Source organism: Mytilus trossulus, chromosome 5 (assembly GCF_036588685.1).
Source record: "Mytilus trossulus isolate FHL-02 chromosome 5, PNRI_Mtr1.1.1.hap1, whole genome shotgun sequence".
Taxonomy (NCBI): domain Eukaryota; kingdom Metazoa; phylum Mollusca; class Bivalvia; order Mytilida; family Mytilidae; genus Mytilus; species Mytilus trossulus.
In genome coordinates, this window is record NC_086377.1 from 70,847,576 (window position 1) to 70,866,246 (window position 18,671).

Here is an 18,671-nt window from a genome sequence, read left to right on the forward strand (position 1 = left end):
TACACAGTAATCAAAGCTTATGCCCAATTAAGCTTTCAAAATGGTACCCGACATTTCATTTAAAAATGGTATGACAAAAAATTAAAATTGGTAAATTCATGATTTATTTAATGAATGACAATAATTTATTTTGATTTTATTGAACCATAAAACTAATTTTTGACTCTTCACATTGAATAATCCGCGAAGTGGATTATGTAAAATGTGAAGAGTCAAAAATTAGTTTTATGGTTCAATAAAATCAAAATAAATTATTGTCATTCATTATAAATAAATTTCTATCAAAAATAAGGCTCAAAGAACTTCTTATATTATTTATTTTGACAATAACAACATACACACATGTTGGTGTATGAATACACAACGTCAGAGTGGGCGTGTCGCCATCAAAATTGATAACATTGAAAATAAAACTAATAATTTTAACCAATCAGAAGACAGTTAATACACCAAATTTATTTATAATCAATATATTAAGAGAGGGCTAAACATACACTATAAGAACAAATAAGTAACTCTTTAAAAGTTTGTGAGGTCAGTTAAACTTACATTATCAAAGGGTGAAATTGCAGTACTGTAGCATAAAAGACTAATGATAGATATATGCAGTAGTTATCTGATCTCCCAGAGGGGCAGATTCAGCGGGGAAGTGACGGCCATGCACCCCCCTAAAATTTGCAAAGCATAGATTGTCCTCAGCATAATAAAAAATATTTCACTATTCTGCCACAAAATTTTTGTCACCTCACTACGCTCAGCAACAATTTAAGTTTGCATCCCCCTAACCTAAATTCCTGGATCTGCCCCTGCCCCAATCCTTACAATTTTAAATCAATAAACCCTTAAAAGGTCAATTAATCATGTCGATTACTGTTAATAGACAAATTATAATTGATTCATTAACTATTGAGTCAGTAGTATAATTAATCACGAAACAACACCCATGTAGAGTCAGCAGTACAACTTTGTAGAAAGTCATCAGCACCGTAAAGATTGGACAATATTGCGTAAGAACCTTTGATACTATTTTAATGACTAGCCATTAGAATCGTAAAGATTCCCCCATGTAAGAAGTTCATCAATTGGATTGTCATAGGTACAACCAATGTAAATGCATGATGATGGTAATGGAAAAAATACAACTAAAGAACAGGTTTATCCTTATAGCACCAAAGCTGTGTGCATATATCAGCAAAAGTTATATGTTATGCAGAACTTGTCTTTCGTGTTGGTAAGTATTAGAGTAAAACTAATAGAAAATATTAAGGCATATTTATGATAAATAGGTAAGGTGTCTGGGGTCCTCTGGTCCCCTGCCGGGTTCCAAACAAGCCCAATTATGGACAAGTGTGGCAAATAATAATTAGCAGATGTGTTATTGTTTTGTTGGTGAGTCATAGAGTTATACTTTGAACATAAGACTATTTTTTACTTTGAGCAAAGTATTGGGACTAATTCAAAGATTGGACAGTATTGCGTAAGGATCAGTTACTATTTTAAATTAATGACTAGTAATAAGCACCATAAGGATTGCAAAATTATTCAGTCACTGAGTGTAAGCATTTCATCAACTTCCATAGGTACTAGCAATGTAAAAGCATGAGGATGGTAATGGTATACACAATAAATGGAGAACATGTCCATGGTACACAGATGAAACAAACACTGGTATAAAATGTTATAAAGGGACATAACTGATAAAATTGTAAAAGGGAAATAACTTAGAAAACTGTGAAAGGGACATAACTTAGAAAACTGTAAAAGGGAAATAACTTAGAAAACTGTGAAAGGGACATAACTTAGAAAACTGTAAAAGGGACATAACTTAGAAAACTGTAAAAGGGAAATAACTTAGAAAACTGTGAAAGGGACATAACTTAGAAAACTGTAAAAGGGACATAACTTAGAAAACTGTGAAAGGGACATAACTTAGAAAACTGTAAAAGGGACATAACTTAGAAAACTGTGAAAGGGACATAACTTAGAAAACTGTAAAAGGGACATAACTTAGAAAACTGTGAAAGGGAAATAACTTAGAAAACTGTGAAAGGAACATTACTGAGAGAACTGTTACAGTGACGCCACTGAAATTTAAACTTTATCTTTCTTTTATGGTAATAAGCATTGTTCACAAGTTTCAAAACATAAAGGAGCCATAGTTTGAGAAAAGTAAAAGTGAAGCCACTTGTTGGCCTTAAAGTTCTTGATTTGTAAAATAACAAAAAATAAATTCATATTGTATAGACAAATTGCTGATAATATGCAGCCAAATTTATTCTGCCATTTAAAGTTCTGAGTTCATGCTGAAGATTTGTTATCACATTCATTTGAAGAAATTGCGTTGTAAGCAGACACAGGAGTTTGCAACTATTCTGTAGTTTGACAGACTTAAGCTCATTTCTTGCCAGCCTAAAAATCATTTAAATCATTTATTTTTTGTAAGTGGGGGTGACAATACAGCTTCACAGACTTCACAGAAATTGTATTTAAACCATGAAAAATAGATATGAAGATACATGTGTGATGTTTGTAAATGAAACCTTAAAGGATAGAAGATCACGGTATAATTTTTTTATCATGATCAGTCAAGTGAGCTTATTAGGGGGATCACATTAAATGTACATACAACCTACAGATAAATAAATAATATGGCAAGAAAAGCAATTGAAAATTGCACATCATTATACATAGGTTTCCGATGTTTGAGTTGAGTTACTTCCCTTGGCTGCCATTTTTAAATGGTTGATATTCTTATTTTCTAACCAAGAATTTAATGCATTCTGGGTAATATTTTCAAAAGCTTACACCATAACATCGTGATTGGTTTAAAACGTTCTAAATAATGGAAATTCAACCAATGATGTAACATTACTTTTATTTTAGTGTGATGAAAAATGAGATTACCCAAAATCCTTTAGATTCTGAAAAATGTCTGACTAGTGATTCTTTCTAGGTTCTAGTGATGAATAAAGTGAAGCTTGAAGAAAAAAATGTTCAGAAAAGACCTTTTTCTTAAGTCTAGTATTTGAATATTACCGATTTATAAAGACTTCACACACTTAGACATCTAACAAAGGGAAGTAATTTATGCTCAATTTGTGTCAATTAAAACCTATCTATTACATATCAACATTCTTATTATATAATAATTGTATATTTACTTATACACACCTTACAATTTTTCAGACAGTTCATATGAGTAATCTAACTTTTGATTTCAATTTTAGTTAAGAATTGCACATATTTTGGGTGAAGATTAGAGGACAACAATGTAGATTAAATTTTAGATTATATTGCACATATTATGGGACAAAAATATGGATTAAACGATTTGTTAAGATTCTGGGACAATAATATGGATTACATTTCAGTTACAATTGTTCTGATTGAGGGTTTAGAAATGTACAGATTATGGGACAACAATATAGTAAAAATTTAGTTAAGAACTCAAATAATATGGGAATTGTAATAATATGGGACAATAATATAGATTAAATTTTATTAGTTAAGAATTGTAATAATATGGGACAATAATATAGATTAAATTTTAGTGAAGAATTGTAATAATATGGGACAATAATATAGATTAAATTTTAGTTAAGAATTGTAATAATATGGGACAATAATATAGATTAAATTTTAGTTAAGAATTGTAATAATATGGGACAATAATATAGATTAAATTTTAGTTAAGAATTGTAATAATATGGGACAATAATATAGATTAAATTTTAGTTAAGAATTGTAATAATATGGGACAATAATATAGATTAAATTTTAGTTTCCAATTGTAAGTTTTCCATGTTTACTACATGTGTTGCTGTTATGAAATTTGAACTCCATTCATCAAATTTTTCTTGGCTTGAGTAATGGTAACTGCTGCATTGGCAAACTCAATGATTGCTCTGTCTAACCAGGTTATTGTGTCAGGGGTGATATATCCTCCTTCAAAAAATCCAAGATGGCCACCATGCTTAGTTATCATCAGTATACAATTTTCATGAGACTCTGAAATACAGGATAAATTTAAATGTTTCAATCTCCAGTTTTATAATTTGATATTATTTTCCATATGTAGGATGTACAGAATTAATTCTATTAGGAAGGTCTCATTTGTGTGTCTGATTCCGGATCCCACTTCCTGTTAAGTGATCATCCCTTATGGCTTATCTTTGCCATAATAGAGCATGTAATTTCCCGAATTCCGCCAGACATTTCTCATTTTCATTTATAATTATTCGACTTTCACATGTCACGCTTATGAATGAAAGAAATCAGCCAATCCTGTGTCACACTTAGACCCCAATGAGACCCTCTATAAGCATGTGATAAGCATTGAACTTAACTTAACCAATAAAATAGTAAACAAATATGTGTACACATTGAAAGCTCTAGCTTGGTTCTTAATAATAAGTGATAATTGAAATTTAAAAAAATATGTGTACATATTGAAAGCTCTAGCTTGGTTCTTAATAATAAGTGATAATTGAAATTTTAAGAGTCTATAGATTGACGAAAGTCTTGTCATTTTCCAAAAAAAAAATATCATAAGAAAGTACCATGTTTATGAAAGGACATTGTTTGGCAGATGTTCGCCTGGATGCCTGCCCGCTGTACATTCCCATATCAATAGCAGATATTTCCTTCAGAAATCTGATTCAAAATTGCATTTACCTCTTTGTTCTATTTTAGACATGTATGCCATGATTATCTGCAGGAGGGAGGCATTATTGGCCATATTTTCAAACTAAATACTCCTTTATATTGTGGCAAAGTTTGGTTAAATTTGGCTCAGTAGTTCAGATGTAAAAGTTAAAGGACAACAACAGAAGAGGGACCCTTTAGACCATGCATCGTTGACAATGTGATGGAATTTGATGCGACTGTCATACAAGTGAGAGGTTTAGCTAGCTATAAAACCAGGTTCAATCCACCATTTTCTACATTAGAAAATGCCTGTACCAAGTCAGGAATATGACAGTTGTTATCCATTCGTTTGATGTGTTTGGACTTTTGATTTTGCCTTTTGATTTTTGATTTTCCTTTTTGAATTTTCCTCGGAGTTCAGTATTTTTGTGTTTTTACTTTTTTATAATATACCTGCATATTGTGTGGCACACTTCAGTAACGGTTGAGGTACCAACGGGTCATCTCTAGCATTCAACAAAAACATTGGTATTGTAATCTGAAAATAGACAATAACAATCTCTATGTTGTAGAATAAAGAATGGAAATATGTAATAAAACAATAACACCCCTTTTCCTTAAAAAGCTACAACTTATAAATTACTGAACTTAAAAGCCCTTGTTAACCCTTTTTATAGCAGAAACCCTTAAAGTATGCTGAACTCTAATAGTAAATTAAAAAAAAAATATCTTAAGATTTAAAAAGCCTAAATAATGATGTGTTCAATGGACTATTTTTTTCCAATATGATTGTCATGTACTGTAGAAACATTAATTTTCGTGGGGTTAAAATTACATGTTTTTCTGTCTCTATAAGATTGCATGGTGATTTAATTTTGTGGTTTCCTTAAATGTAAGTGATATTATATGGAGGTTAAATTTTCATGGGGTTTTAATTTAGTGGATATATTCTTTCCACGAAATAAACAAAATTAAATCTTCCACTAAAATTTCTTCTTGTACAGTATATCTATAATACTAAAATTACGAGGTCCAATTTGTCAGCCGTCATCGGGTAAAAACGACAAATCAAAGAAATCGACTTTATATATAACTAATATAAGACAATGGTGTAGATTAAAAATTACACCACTCAAGACCCTTTTGTTTTCCAAACAATTAATATTGCCAATAATTATCAAGTTCCGGGTCGAGTCCGATACCGATACCAATAGTATATTCACCTGTTACCTATTACCTTATCTGTACGTTCCGCATTTGACAGGCGCACCACCAAACGGTGTATTTCGGATTTTGCTACATAGACGGGTCATAATCAAAGGGCTGACACTACTAAGTTCAATCATTGTCAAATTATTCCCTATTGTAGTTTTATTCAGCAATCAGCAAGATTTTCTAAGATTACTAATATAGGACAATGCTGTTGATTAAAAAATACTCCATTCCTGGATAGCCAGGACCTTTTCTTTTCCAAATAATTAATATTACCAATAATTGATAAGTTCCAAGTCGACGGGTTTCGAACAGAAAGATTTGAAAGCAGAGAAAACTGTGCATCTTATAATCGACATAACTTTATCCGATGACAATACCAATTAAAAAATTAAGGCTTATATATATATAATTAGACATAGTAATATACTTTAAATCAGTCACGGACTCGCGACGTCACGGGTGTGTGTATTTAGGATTTTGCTATATACACTGGTTATTACACAGGGTTGACACTACTAAATTCAATCATTGTCACATTGTTCCCTATTGTAGTATTTTAATCAGTATGACTTTCTAAGATGACAATACGAATACTAAAAATCTGGACTTAAATTATCTTGAGGCGAATAGGTTCAATTTGTAAGCCGGCATGACGTAAAACAGCGAACCAAAGAATTCAACTTTATTTATAACTAATATAAGACAATGCTGTTGATTAAAAAACACTCCATTCCAGGCCTTTTTGTTTTCCAAAAAAATAATACTACCAATAATTGATAAGTTCCAGGTTGACAGGTTCAAACAGAAAGATTTTGAAAGCAGAGAAAAAATGGCATCTTATAATCAGCATTACTTTATCAGAAGACAATACCAATACTATAATAAGGCATACGCATAGTTATATACTTTAATTCAGGAACGGACCCGCAATATCACGGGTGTGTTCTAGTATTACTAATTAATCCTAGTATTGGGTTTATTTTCCTATATAGAGGGCATGTATACATTCTGGTTTTAGTCTTTGTATGATTGCCAATTAGACAACTCTCCACCAGAGGCCAAATGTCACAGAAATTATCAACTATCGGTCAACATACATCCTTCAACAATGAATAAAACCTTTAAAGCATAGCCCTGAAATGATAATATATGCATTAATTGGGACCAATTCAATTGATGAATACCCTATGAGTAAAGAAGAGAATCTAAATGAATATTTACATTGTTAATATAATTACAGCTACTACAGGCTTCATAATACTCGTCTAAACTCTTGTATCCCCAACGTTTTCTGAAAGTAAACAGATTATAATTATGTTCAGTCGACTGTCAAAAATTGGGGAAAATCTCTAATGTGGCACTAAAATTAGAAAGATCATATTATAGGGAACATGTGTACTAAGTAAGTTTTAAGTTTATTGGACTTCAACTTCATCAAAAACAACCTCAACCAAAAACTTTAACCAAAACTTTAACCTGAAGTGGGAAGAATGAACGGACAGACGGACGGACGCACAGACCAGAAACATAATGTCCGTAAATGGGGCATAAAAACAAGGGTTAGGGATGTCCATCCTTGACATAAAATCAGAACATGCACAGCCACAAAATACACAAATAGCAAAGGAACAGTGCTTTAAATGCTTCAATAGTTGTTCTTCATCTCAAAGTCACTATGCCTACTACAATGCAATTTTTTAATTTTAAAATTCTCACTGAAAAAGTAATTCAATCTCTACTTTCACAGATGGGGGATCTCTGTACTGGGGACACATTCTTGTTTTTTCTATTATAGGAAGGCAATACTAAAGAATTAGTTATTTATTTGTAATTATTTCAACTACAATTATGTATAAAGGAAGATAACTCCAATTTTAAACATATCCTCAACAATGAGATATTGTACAGAAATGAAAATTATGTTAAAAAAGGTGCTAAAATTTACAAATATACAACAGGTATTCATTAAAATGTCAACTTTTGTTAAATTTTAAGTGATTCTAAAATGTATAGGGGTAACAGAAATCTTACATAGTATAAGACTGATCTAATTCTGCCAAAGATGTGGAAGCAAATATCTTGTCTTCTTCAAGCTTGTGTTTACTTTTGACATCCTCAGACAGTACCGTGTGGTAATGGTGGCGCAGTAAAAACTTCTGATACGATGTCATAAAATACACATACATTCTCCTCAGATGACTCCATTCTAACAGCAATGGAAAGGCCCTGAAAAAAAGTTTTATGGAAAAATCAAAATAAATAATTTTTATTTCACGAGGATAATCCCATTAGTTAAAACTAATATAATAATAATGTATTCTTAAAGTACATACAATATCATAGTGATATGTAATGGAATTCAATTGTATTATCTGTATTAAAATTCTTGATTGTTAAAACTTTTCATCTACATATGTATTCCTAATATAAACTAGAAATATCTTTATTCTGTTTTTTGATTGTTGGGGATTGTGTTGCTCTGTCTTTAGTTTTCCATGTGTTTTTTTCTTATTTCTTGTTTGCCATGGTTTTTTTTTCTTTTTTCTTGTTTGCCATGTTTTTTTCTAAAATCAAGTTTGATTGTACCTTTGGTTACTTTCAAGCCTCTTTTACCATGTTTACATAGTTTTATTGATAAAAATAAGAAAATGTACAATTGTAACAACAAAAACAAGAGGCTTCCAAATACAATGTACCTAAATCACTCATCTGGTAAAAAATATTCCATTCAAAAAAATTATATTCTCTTATTGGAACTGGTTACTTTTGCTTATTTTTCCTCGGAGTTCTGTATTTTTGTGATTTTTCTTTTTGTTTACTGTAAATTCAGAAATAATTGCAACTAATGTGACAGGTATATATACTCGAAATAATTTGAACTCGCATTTTAAAATGTTGTATATATAATTTGAACAGGAATTTTTCTAAACACCACAAAAATTTAAATAGCAAATTTAGACTCAAATGACAAAATCACAATCGATATTTTCTTAATTTACAGTATTTAGTGCCATATTTGTAAGTCTTGTATAAGTGATAATTTTGACTGATTACACTATATAAGAAATCAGTCAAAACTATCACCCTTTAATGAGGTTGGATCTTAACCCTTTCCTCCAAAATGATGTATTTTGATGGTACCCCCTTTCCTCCATAATAATGCCTTTTGACACCTGTGAAGTGCCTCAGTTGAAATGTCTTAACTGCAAAAAAATCTGTATCAGACCTAATAAAATTTGTATCTCATATAAAAAGGATATTTAAGAAAAACTATGACTGGATTTTTGCAATGCATTATTATTCCTTTAAACCCGATGATTTTTTTTTATTAAAAAAATCCTATGTGAATTAAGCATGTTAAAAAAAATATCAATGGAGGATTAACACCCTCTTGTCTAAAAAAAAAACCCAAAAATCTATAAACACCACAGCCTACTACTCACTTTTGAATATCATATCCCTGACATATTGACATCCCACATATAAACTTATGTTGGTGACCGTTATCCTCTCCTAGATATTTAGTGACTATATTACCCCCCATACTGAACCCCACAGCTAGGAACTGACTATCAGGATAGAGTTTCTCTATGTCTTCAACGATAATCTTTAACTCATCTGTATGCCCTGTAATAAGAAATTTTTTCATTGTACTGATGAACTCAAAATCATTAACTTTTTTTAATTCCAGCATTTACACAGAGATCCTTCTTCCTGTCTGGTTGTCATGAGACTTTGAGTAGTCTAGTAAAATATAGGAACTCAAGGAACACAATACTAATTACATTTTCAATAATTCTTTGTCTTTAATATGAATAAACCATACCTGTCAACCTGTGATGATGAAAATGCAGGTCATGACCTGCATTGAAGAATCAAATCTCAGGTCATAACGCGTACAAACTTTTTCGAGCAGAATTTCAGTATTAATGGTACATTTTCTTAAAATGTAAATCAAAGATACCAAAACATCAATGCATGTTCACTTGGTTAAGTCATTTTAAATTCTATTAATTATTATTTTATTGCACTTTTAAAGATTTTTTTATAAATTTGGGTAACAAAGTCTTGTGTTGTTTGCTTGATGAGATTATGAAACACTACAATTTATTATTCAAATATAATTTTAAATGGTTTGACCCTACTTGCTGTGGAGCTTTAACTCTTACCATCCCCTAAATACTAGGAAATTAGACTATGATAAAATATAGTAATACAGTTAAAGGAAGTATAAATGTAAAATATAATTTTCAACTATTTTTTAAAAATTGTAGGAAGATAAAAAAATAATGATAAGTTATTTTTCAATATGTATTTGAATTTTATATTTACATTATTAAATCTTTTTCACCCATAAAACGTAAATGTAAGGAATAATTTTGAATGGTGACAAACTGAGACTACTAAAGCAAAGGTAATTGGTGTTAATTAACAGTGTGTTTGACACCAAAGCTGTCAAGTGAAGCCATGCACTTAATGGGTCACTTAATTTTACAGTTTACATGGCTAGATGAACTTTCTGTTCATGGAAGAATTACGAATTTGCCGGTATTTCAATTGAATATTACTTATGAAATCAATCTCAAGGCTAAGAAATACGGTTGAAATCGGGTCATTTTCGGAATTCCCGGGATATTTCAATGACCCGGCGGGTGACCCGGGTGATCCCTCAGAACTGTGAAAATCTCGGGTCACACCCGCAGAAAACGGGTCAGTTGACAGCTATGATAAACATTACATGAGGATTGAGTTCTTTGTTTACTTTCAACATGATGTCATAACTTAAATAATGTCACAAGTAAATCTCTAACAACAGAACCAAAATCAGAAACGTTACGGTATTTCCGTTTCTTTTTTAACAGATTTTGGGTTTCCAAAAAAAATAATTCAAACAGGTATTAAGAAATTATAATCTCTGTGACGTGTCAAGTGTATAGGTACTCCATAAAGGAGTTGGTTCACTCACTCATAGTTTTTGCCCTTAAAACCTGAATATTTGTTTTAACTGGTATGATATTGTTATAATTATATGAAAACATGTCTTAAAATGTCCAATTGTTAAAGTTATAAAAGATTTCTCACTGATCATGTCATTTGCTATGTTTTTGTGACGCCTTAAATATAGGTGAATTTGTGAACGACTGACTTTTGACATAATTTTGTGAAATTAAAAAGTATGTCAGTATTCTGAAAAATTAATTTAACAGTGGCCCCCCTCACTTACAAATACTATTGTTGAAGTTTTTAAATATACAAGGTTAAACCCACAAATTTCTTCTGAAAATGTCTGTACTAAGTAAGGAATATGGCAGTTGTTTGACCCTCCTTCCATTGATTGATAGCATTTGATTTGTTAGTTTTATCTTTTCTTCTGATATAAATAACTCCACTATCCTACTACCTGTCGATACATTTATTTTTGGCATTGCACAAGTCATGTCTTCTTTGACTATCAATGACGTTAAAATACTAAATCCCTGGGATGTGTTTTAGTTGATTTTAGTCTCTGATGCATGATTTTTTATTATTAATTGGTTTTGGCTTTTAACTAGCTGTCAGTAACTGCGAGTACTCTCAAATCGTATTTTCTTGTTAATTCGACCTGTTGATACTGTTTATAACGCTTTTTTGTTATTTGTTATTTATATGGATCTTGTCTGTACACCAGCTTTGATTATTTGTAATATCACTTATTCTTACTACATTTGTATAAACTTCAAGATTGTAATTCTTTTTTTAAAACCGTTTTTTTTTCTAAAGTGAATATTGATCAATATTTTTGAAGGGTTAAATATTTCTCAGTGGTGTCCTGCTATGGCTTTGTTTGAATTTGGTTGTTAGATGTTTGGTCACGAATATTTGTCTTTAATATTTAATTAACTGTGCATTTGTATTCAGATATCGCAGATCAAATTTATACGTTCATTGTGTAATCATACGTTTTTTGATTGAGTTAAGTCTGCCAATTGATATTTTATCGTGTGTTTTTCTATGTTGTGATGTTATGCTATTGTTTCAGAAAAAAGGAGAAGGTTTGGATCCATTAAAACGTTTAATCCTGCTGCAAATAGTTGCACCTGTCCTAAGTCAGGAATCTGATGTACAGTAGTTGTCGTTTGTTTATGTAATATATACGTGTTTCTCGTTTCTCGTTTTGTTTATATAGATTAGACCGTAACCTTGGTTTTCCCGTTTGAAGGTCTCTTGTGAAGACTCATCATTTTTTTGTCATTGGCAATCATACCTACATCTTCTTTTTTATATCTATATTATATATAATAAAAACTATAAAACAAATTCCCATACGTTTCGGCCATTACGGCCTTCTTCATTGCACCACCTATAGTTTTATAGTTTTTATTATACAATCATTCAGAGACTTTATGTATAAACAGTAACAGCATGGAATACACGCAATTGCAGAATGTTGTAATTTATTCCAATGAAGAAGGCCGTAATGGCCGAAACGTATGGGAATTTGTTTTATAGTTTTTATTATACAATCATTCAGAGACTTTATATATTATATATATATATATATATATTGTTTTATTAAAGTGCAGCCTGATATAACATTATAATACAATTATGAAACATAGTTTATGTCAGCCAGCCTTCATAGGCTTATGATGCACTGTAACTATAAAATTCCCATATAATGAGAAGTATTGTATGTGAACATTCTAGACAAGTTTAATTGTGTAACAAAAACATACCGTAGGTGAACATTCTAGATGATGTTAGTTCTATACTGAGAACTGCTCCTAGATGGTTCTGTACCACTACTCTGTAACCATTGTCTTGAGCATAATGTACAAATGTACAGATATAGGCCGTCTCACTACTGTTAGCTATACCTGGGCTGATCACTATAGTATAATCTCCTAAAAAAGCAGAAAAAAAGAAAATGAAGTCACGTAAAAATTGTATTTGTATCACTTATTTCATGTCGTAAATTTATGAATGGAATAAATGTTAATAATGCCTTTTATAGCTGACTATGCAGTATGGGCTCTGCTCATTGTTGAAGACCGTACAGTGACCTATAGTTGTTAATGTTTGTGTCATTTTGGTCTTTTGTGGATAGTTGTCTCATTGGCAATCATACTACATCTTCTTTTTTATATAATTTCCTGCCTGTGTCTTTTCGTTTTAATTCTCATATTTTAAATTGATCTTTATAGTTTGTTCTGATGCTGTGTTGTTACACCACTGTCCCAGGTTAAAGCAGGGTTAATAGCTCACAAACATGTTAAACTGGGAGTGCAATATTCTTATTGTGCCTGTCCCAAACCTGTAGTTCAGTGTTCGTTGACTGTTCATGTGTTATGTTTGTTTTTTGTTAAAATGTTTTGTTATAAATTAGGCCTTTAGTTTTCTCAATTGAATTGTGTCATACTTTTCTTGTCAGGACTTTCATAGGTAATTTTACGGTATGGATTTTTCTCAAGATCATTGTTATATTAATAGACTTAAAAGTTTTGGTTGCAATTAAGTGCTTACAAGTTACATCCACTTCATTTAAACTTTGCTGGATAGTTGTCTCATTGGCAGGCATAATACGTATGTCCTTATTTTTAAATAAGATATCTGTATAAAAAAAAAAGCATCATTTTATACACTTTGTTTTTTTAATTAGATATATTATCTAAAAATACTTAATTTTATATTATGACCATTTTATGTACAATTGTTTATGATTGTAATAGATGTGCCTTGATTTGCCAAGGTTTATTCCCCTTAATTTGGACAGATTAATTATTTAGTATTTAAATGTTTATTTTAAGTTTAATTTTATTTAAACACAGTAAGATAAAAGTAAGGATTGTTAATTTAACTGTTTTAGTATTTAACTTTCGATGTTTTGATAATGTTTTATGAATATTTATTTATTCAACTTTTCTTCAGTACTGTTTCAGTTAAAGTTACCTGGTTTAATGACAAGTTTAGAATATCATTTGATTTTCAGTCGGAGTCGGCCTCGCACAGGCCTCCAAATACTCGCCGGACTGATACAGTCCACTGGAGTTTAGAGTTAGTCACCCCTTTATGGTGCAACTTTCACTACTTTAAAACACAACGCGAAGCAAATTTACTGTACTTTTAAGACTAACTCTGGAACACTCTAATTTTCATTTTACATTTGAAATTACTTTATTTTTGAACTGCAGTTAAGAAAGTTTTCCGACTCCTGTTTATATCCGACTTTGTTTAATACATGCAATTATTGTACATTTGTTAATAAGATATAGTTTCGTTTGATTCATTGTCTGTTGTTCAGCCATAATCTGATATCAGGTATCCCAATGGTCGAATAGGGGCGAAGTACTGGCCACTACACGTCCCGGGAGGTGTCTTCACCGACCCCCTCCGTTACAATGATTAAAACTCCAAAATATAATTTGTATATAGTCTACCATACATGTATATATTATACAAACCTCTAAGATGAGGGGATATAGGTTCAAATACATCATATGTCAACGTAGCTCCATCTTCCAGTTTGATAAAATGTCGCTTCCCCTTTGGAAATGGAGATTTAATTCTACCTAATTTCCCATACACAATTGTTTGCAAATGTCCACTTTTCCCCCAAACTTTTGTAGGTATATAACTAAAATAAATTAGATGATTAATTATGATAAAAGATTTCAATAGCAGGATACATACATGTACATATATAACGTCACAGTACCCAAATTGCACTGAGTACCCAAACTGCACCTATTGACTATTCAACATAAACAGCTGAGAAATCGTAAAAGTTTTCTTTGAGACTAAACAATTTGTATTTTGATTATTTGACATTTACACAGCTTATAAATTAGGTCAATACATGTATATTCAAATATACACTAAACATTCACAGTTTATATCAAGAGATGAAGCTTTCACTGGAAAAGTAAAATGAACGAAAACACGGCCATGCAACATTTGTCACGGAATAGAAGTTCCTTTATAATATGTGTTCCAAATGGAAACAATATTCTGGAATATTACTTCCACTGGAATAATTATTACAGTATATGTTCCTAACGGAATAAATGGTATAGAATATTTGTTCCAACAGGAATAGGTATTATGACAGTGTTTATAACAAAGTTTCCATTGGAACTTCTGTAAGGTGGAACAAATATACTTTGACACATTCACAAAAAAGTCATCTTTTTAAACAAAAAAATATTTTTTAAGCATCAATTTAAAAAAAATATTTAGTGAGCATGTACTAATGTCTAATTGTTGTAAATATTTGAAACAAGAATGTGTCCCTATTACACGGATGCCCTTCCGCACTATCTTTTTCTATGTGCAGTTATTAAACTGTGAAAATGGGACGCATAAAAACTGTAATTTGGCAATAAAATTAGAAAAATCATATCATAGGGAATATGTGTACTAAGTTTCAACTTCATCAAAAACTAACTTGACCAAAAATGTTAACCTGAATCAGGACAGACGAACAAATGGACAAAGGAAAGAACGAATGAATGAACGGATGGACGCACAGACCAGAAAACATAATCATGATAATGCCCATAAAATCTCTGTTATTTTATGTTTAATGATGTGAATTTAAGTCCTGATGTAATTTTTGTACTCCTCATTACGGAATCATGGATAGTTGGAAATCAAATCAAACCCATTTTTCTGATAGGATTAAAAATCAAATTGGTGTATTCCTATAATAAAGATTCTTAGATACAAAATAAACACAGAATGGATTTTTTTTCTTTATAATAAAAAAATGTAGGTGAAAAAACTGTCTAAATAGGTATAACTTGGAAACCATTAAATTAACATGTATAAGAAGAGCTGAGCGCATCATGACTCAGCACATTATACGTGCAAAGCTTTTTGAAAGAATAAAGTTCTAATACTTCTCAATATCAACCCCCCCCTTTTTTTATGATCAATGCATTTAAATGAGGACATATGGTTGGAACCCCCTATCTATCCCGCAGAATCCCCGAGGACATATGGTTGGAACCCCCTATCTATCCCGCAGAATCCCCCACACCTGGAATAGGTAAGTATTATACATGATATATAATATATTAATTTACTAGAAACTTAAAAAAAATTTAAGGGTTTGATTGGACAAGAAGTTTTAAGAATGTGCTAAATGTATATTTCTATATTTATTTACCTGTTTTAATGCTTTATCCTTCATCTATTCATTTTTATATTGATATAAATGTGATTTTTATTGATAGATATTTATTGGCTTCAATTTCAAAAATTATAGAAATTCTGTCTTTAAATAATTGCCAAATTGGGGAGTTTTATTTTGTGACAATTTCACCCAAAATTTATATAGAACTTTTGGCTTTCCTTTAGGGTCACACCTTAAATAGGGCAGCGGTACAGGTATACTAAATTGTCCATACCTATAACACGCAGTAAAGTTTAAACCGGTGCGCAATAACCCGAATTTGTGTATGGCCTGAACTTTTGAGTTATTTAGTTGCAAATAATCATTTAAATGTAACATTATGTTATCATACTTACGGTTTTGAGAGTATAGAACACATTTTAAGAATTTGGCTGGCAAAAAACGAGCCATCTTTGTATTTCAGTTCTGGTGCAGATGACGAACTGGCCAAATGAAGCAGACGAATTGTTCCGTAAATTACAACTCCCGCCACACACGCAAGAAGAAAACTCATTCTGACACTATACACGCGTTTAAATAATATGTTAATTGTGTGGATTGCAATACACTAAATGACCTAGTTTATAAGTTCTGCATCCTGAGAAAAAATGTTTCTGGAACTGCGATCATGCGATCATACGATGATAAATAGTAAATTTGGAGTTGCGTCCCTTGTAAAGTCGAAACGGAATGGGGACACAAGACAACTTCCGGACTGTCATATTTCCTTGATTGATATATGATCTGATATTAAATATTGTAATCAATCAGTTAGCCGTATTATGATTGGGAAATAAAAATATCAGTATTTGTTTTAGTATATTTCTGTATATTTGTCCCGAATCTGACCATACTATTTATGATCTATCTGTAAATTATGCAAATTTGTTCTAGATACCTTTTTGAAACATTTATGATTATTGATCATTGCGAGTAACTTTCACAAGTTTCTATGAAATCTGGAACGGAAAATATATACTGGTACATAATATCCGCTTAATACAGCGGATATATTTTCAAGGCTTCTCTGGAAAAAATCTACCTGTGAAATTCCATGTCTGGAAAAAAATTACTGTGACAAATCAAGGACGTATAACTAACAAAATAATCTAATATACGTCCTTGGACAAATTATCCCGAGGATAATATATCACAGAGGAAGAAATAAACCGTTACATCCAAGTTTTTTTAAAGTCCTATATGCAGCTTTTACAGTGGCGGATCCAGAAATTATCATAAGTGGGGGCCCACTGACTGACCTAAGAGGGGCCCGCGCCAGTGATTTCCTATATAAGCAACCAAATTTTTTTTCCTAAAAGGGGGGGGGGCGGGCCCCTGGGCCCCCTAAATCCGCCTATGTTTTATACACACGTGTTATATATACTAACTAAAAGGTATATAGGAAATTTTTTCCGAGACAAGTTCATGTGATACATAGTCTGTTTGAGTGGGATTGAACCATGTGTCAAGTTAACAATTGAAAGTTTAGAGCATTAGAGTTTACCATGTCTATGAGCAGTAGTAGCAAAACATGGATTTAATACAAATATAATAAAACAGAGATTAAATAAAAGCCGGTGTTGTTTACTGGCAGTTTAAGAGGTCAAATGTGTTCCCACTTTGAAATTCCTCTATATATTCATACAAAAACACACATATCCGGATCCATGCTTGATTATGCTTGTATTTGGTAAAATTAATAAATATATATATATATATATATATACAACTCGTCTAAACATCAACCATATATATATATATATATGTATTAGTTGTTTGTACAGTCAGAGGTAGAAAGTGTTTCAATATTCGGAAATTTCTCTAGATATTCATATACAAACATTTATTTAAACTGAGTCAAACAATTATTTAGATTCAATTAAATTCATAAATATTTTGGTAACATTATATTACTGTACTGAGAAATCACTGATTATTTGAAAATAAATATTAAAATCTATTACATTTTCCCCTATGATGAACAAAAAAAACAACAGAAAATCATCAAAGAAATGCATATATATAAACCTTTTAATAGTGAGTTCCTTTAAAACAATATTATCCAAAAAGTGTTTTTTACAGCGCCGGACGCCGGTTTTAGAAATTTTCAGAAGAGAGTAGGGACTGACTGTAAAAGAGGCGGCCCGCTCCAGTCATGCGTCGGTGATTTTTTTTCTGCGTTTAAAGTCAGAGACTTATGAACATTCTCTGTTTTCTTGTTTACTTTACAAAAAGATTATATTGACACCGATGAACTGTAAAGTTCAAGATCATAAAGAATTTGAATTTGATTCCCTGTACAACTAGCAAAGGAGTATGATCGGTAAATGCCGATTGTGGCCTCAAATTTCATGTTCATCTAATGAAATATTTTGGACACTTTTTTGAGTTGAGTGTCTATTTCAATTGATTCAATTAGTTTATGTGAAAATTTTTAACTGATTACGTCATTAAAAATGCTCCAATTCAACATGTTCAAGCTTAAAAATGAAAAATCTATCAAATATGCAAAAAATCGTCACTTTTAATATCCGCGTGTGTTTTGATGTTGTTGTTGTTGTTTTTTATATCCCAGTGTGTAAATTTTCTAGTAAATCGCTTAAACACATTTTCAGAGAACAGATTGCCACGAAGATGCAATTCTGCTGTACATGTT

General features: G+C 31.2%; 1 protein-coding gene across 1 annotated transcript; it reads right to left on the reverse strand.

Moving 5' to 3' along the window:
- Positions 1 to 463: 463 nt before the first annotated feature.
- LOC134719132 (monoacylglycerol lipase ABHD2-like) lies at positions 464 to 16,688 on the reverse strand. The gene is made up of 8 exons (XM_063582103.1): positions 16,372 to 16,688; positions 14,304 to 14,476; positions 12,579 to 12,746; positions 9,306 to 9,489; positions 7,894 to 8,088; positions 7,084 to 7,153; positions 5,101 to 5,185; positions 464 to 4,008 (listed from the first exon to the last, which is right to left on the reverse strand). Exons 1-8 carry the CDS (start codon positions 16,527 to 16,529, stop codon positions 3,824 to 3,826), a joined length of 1,218 nt encoding a protein of 405 aa, XP_063438173.1. The 5' UTR covers positions 16,530 to 16,688; the 3' UTR covers positions 464 to 3,823.
- Between the last annotated feature and the right edge of the window lie 1,983 nt (positions 16,689 to 18,671).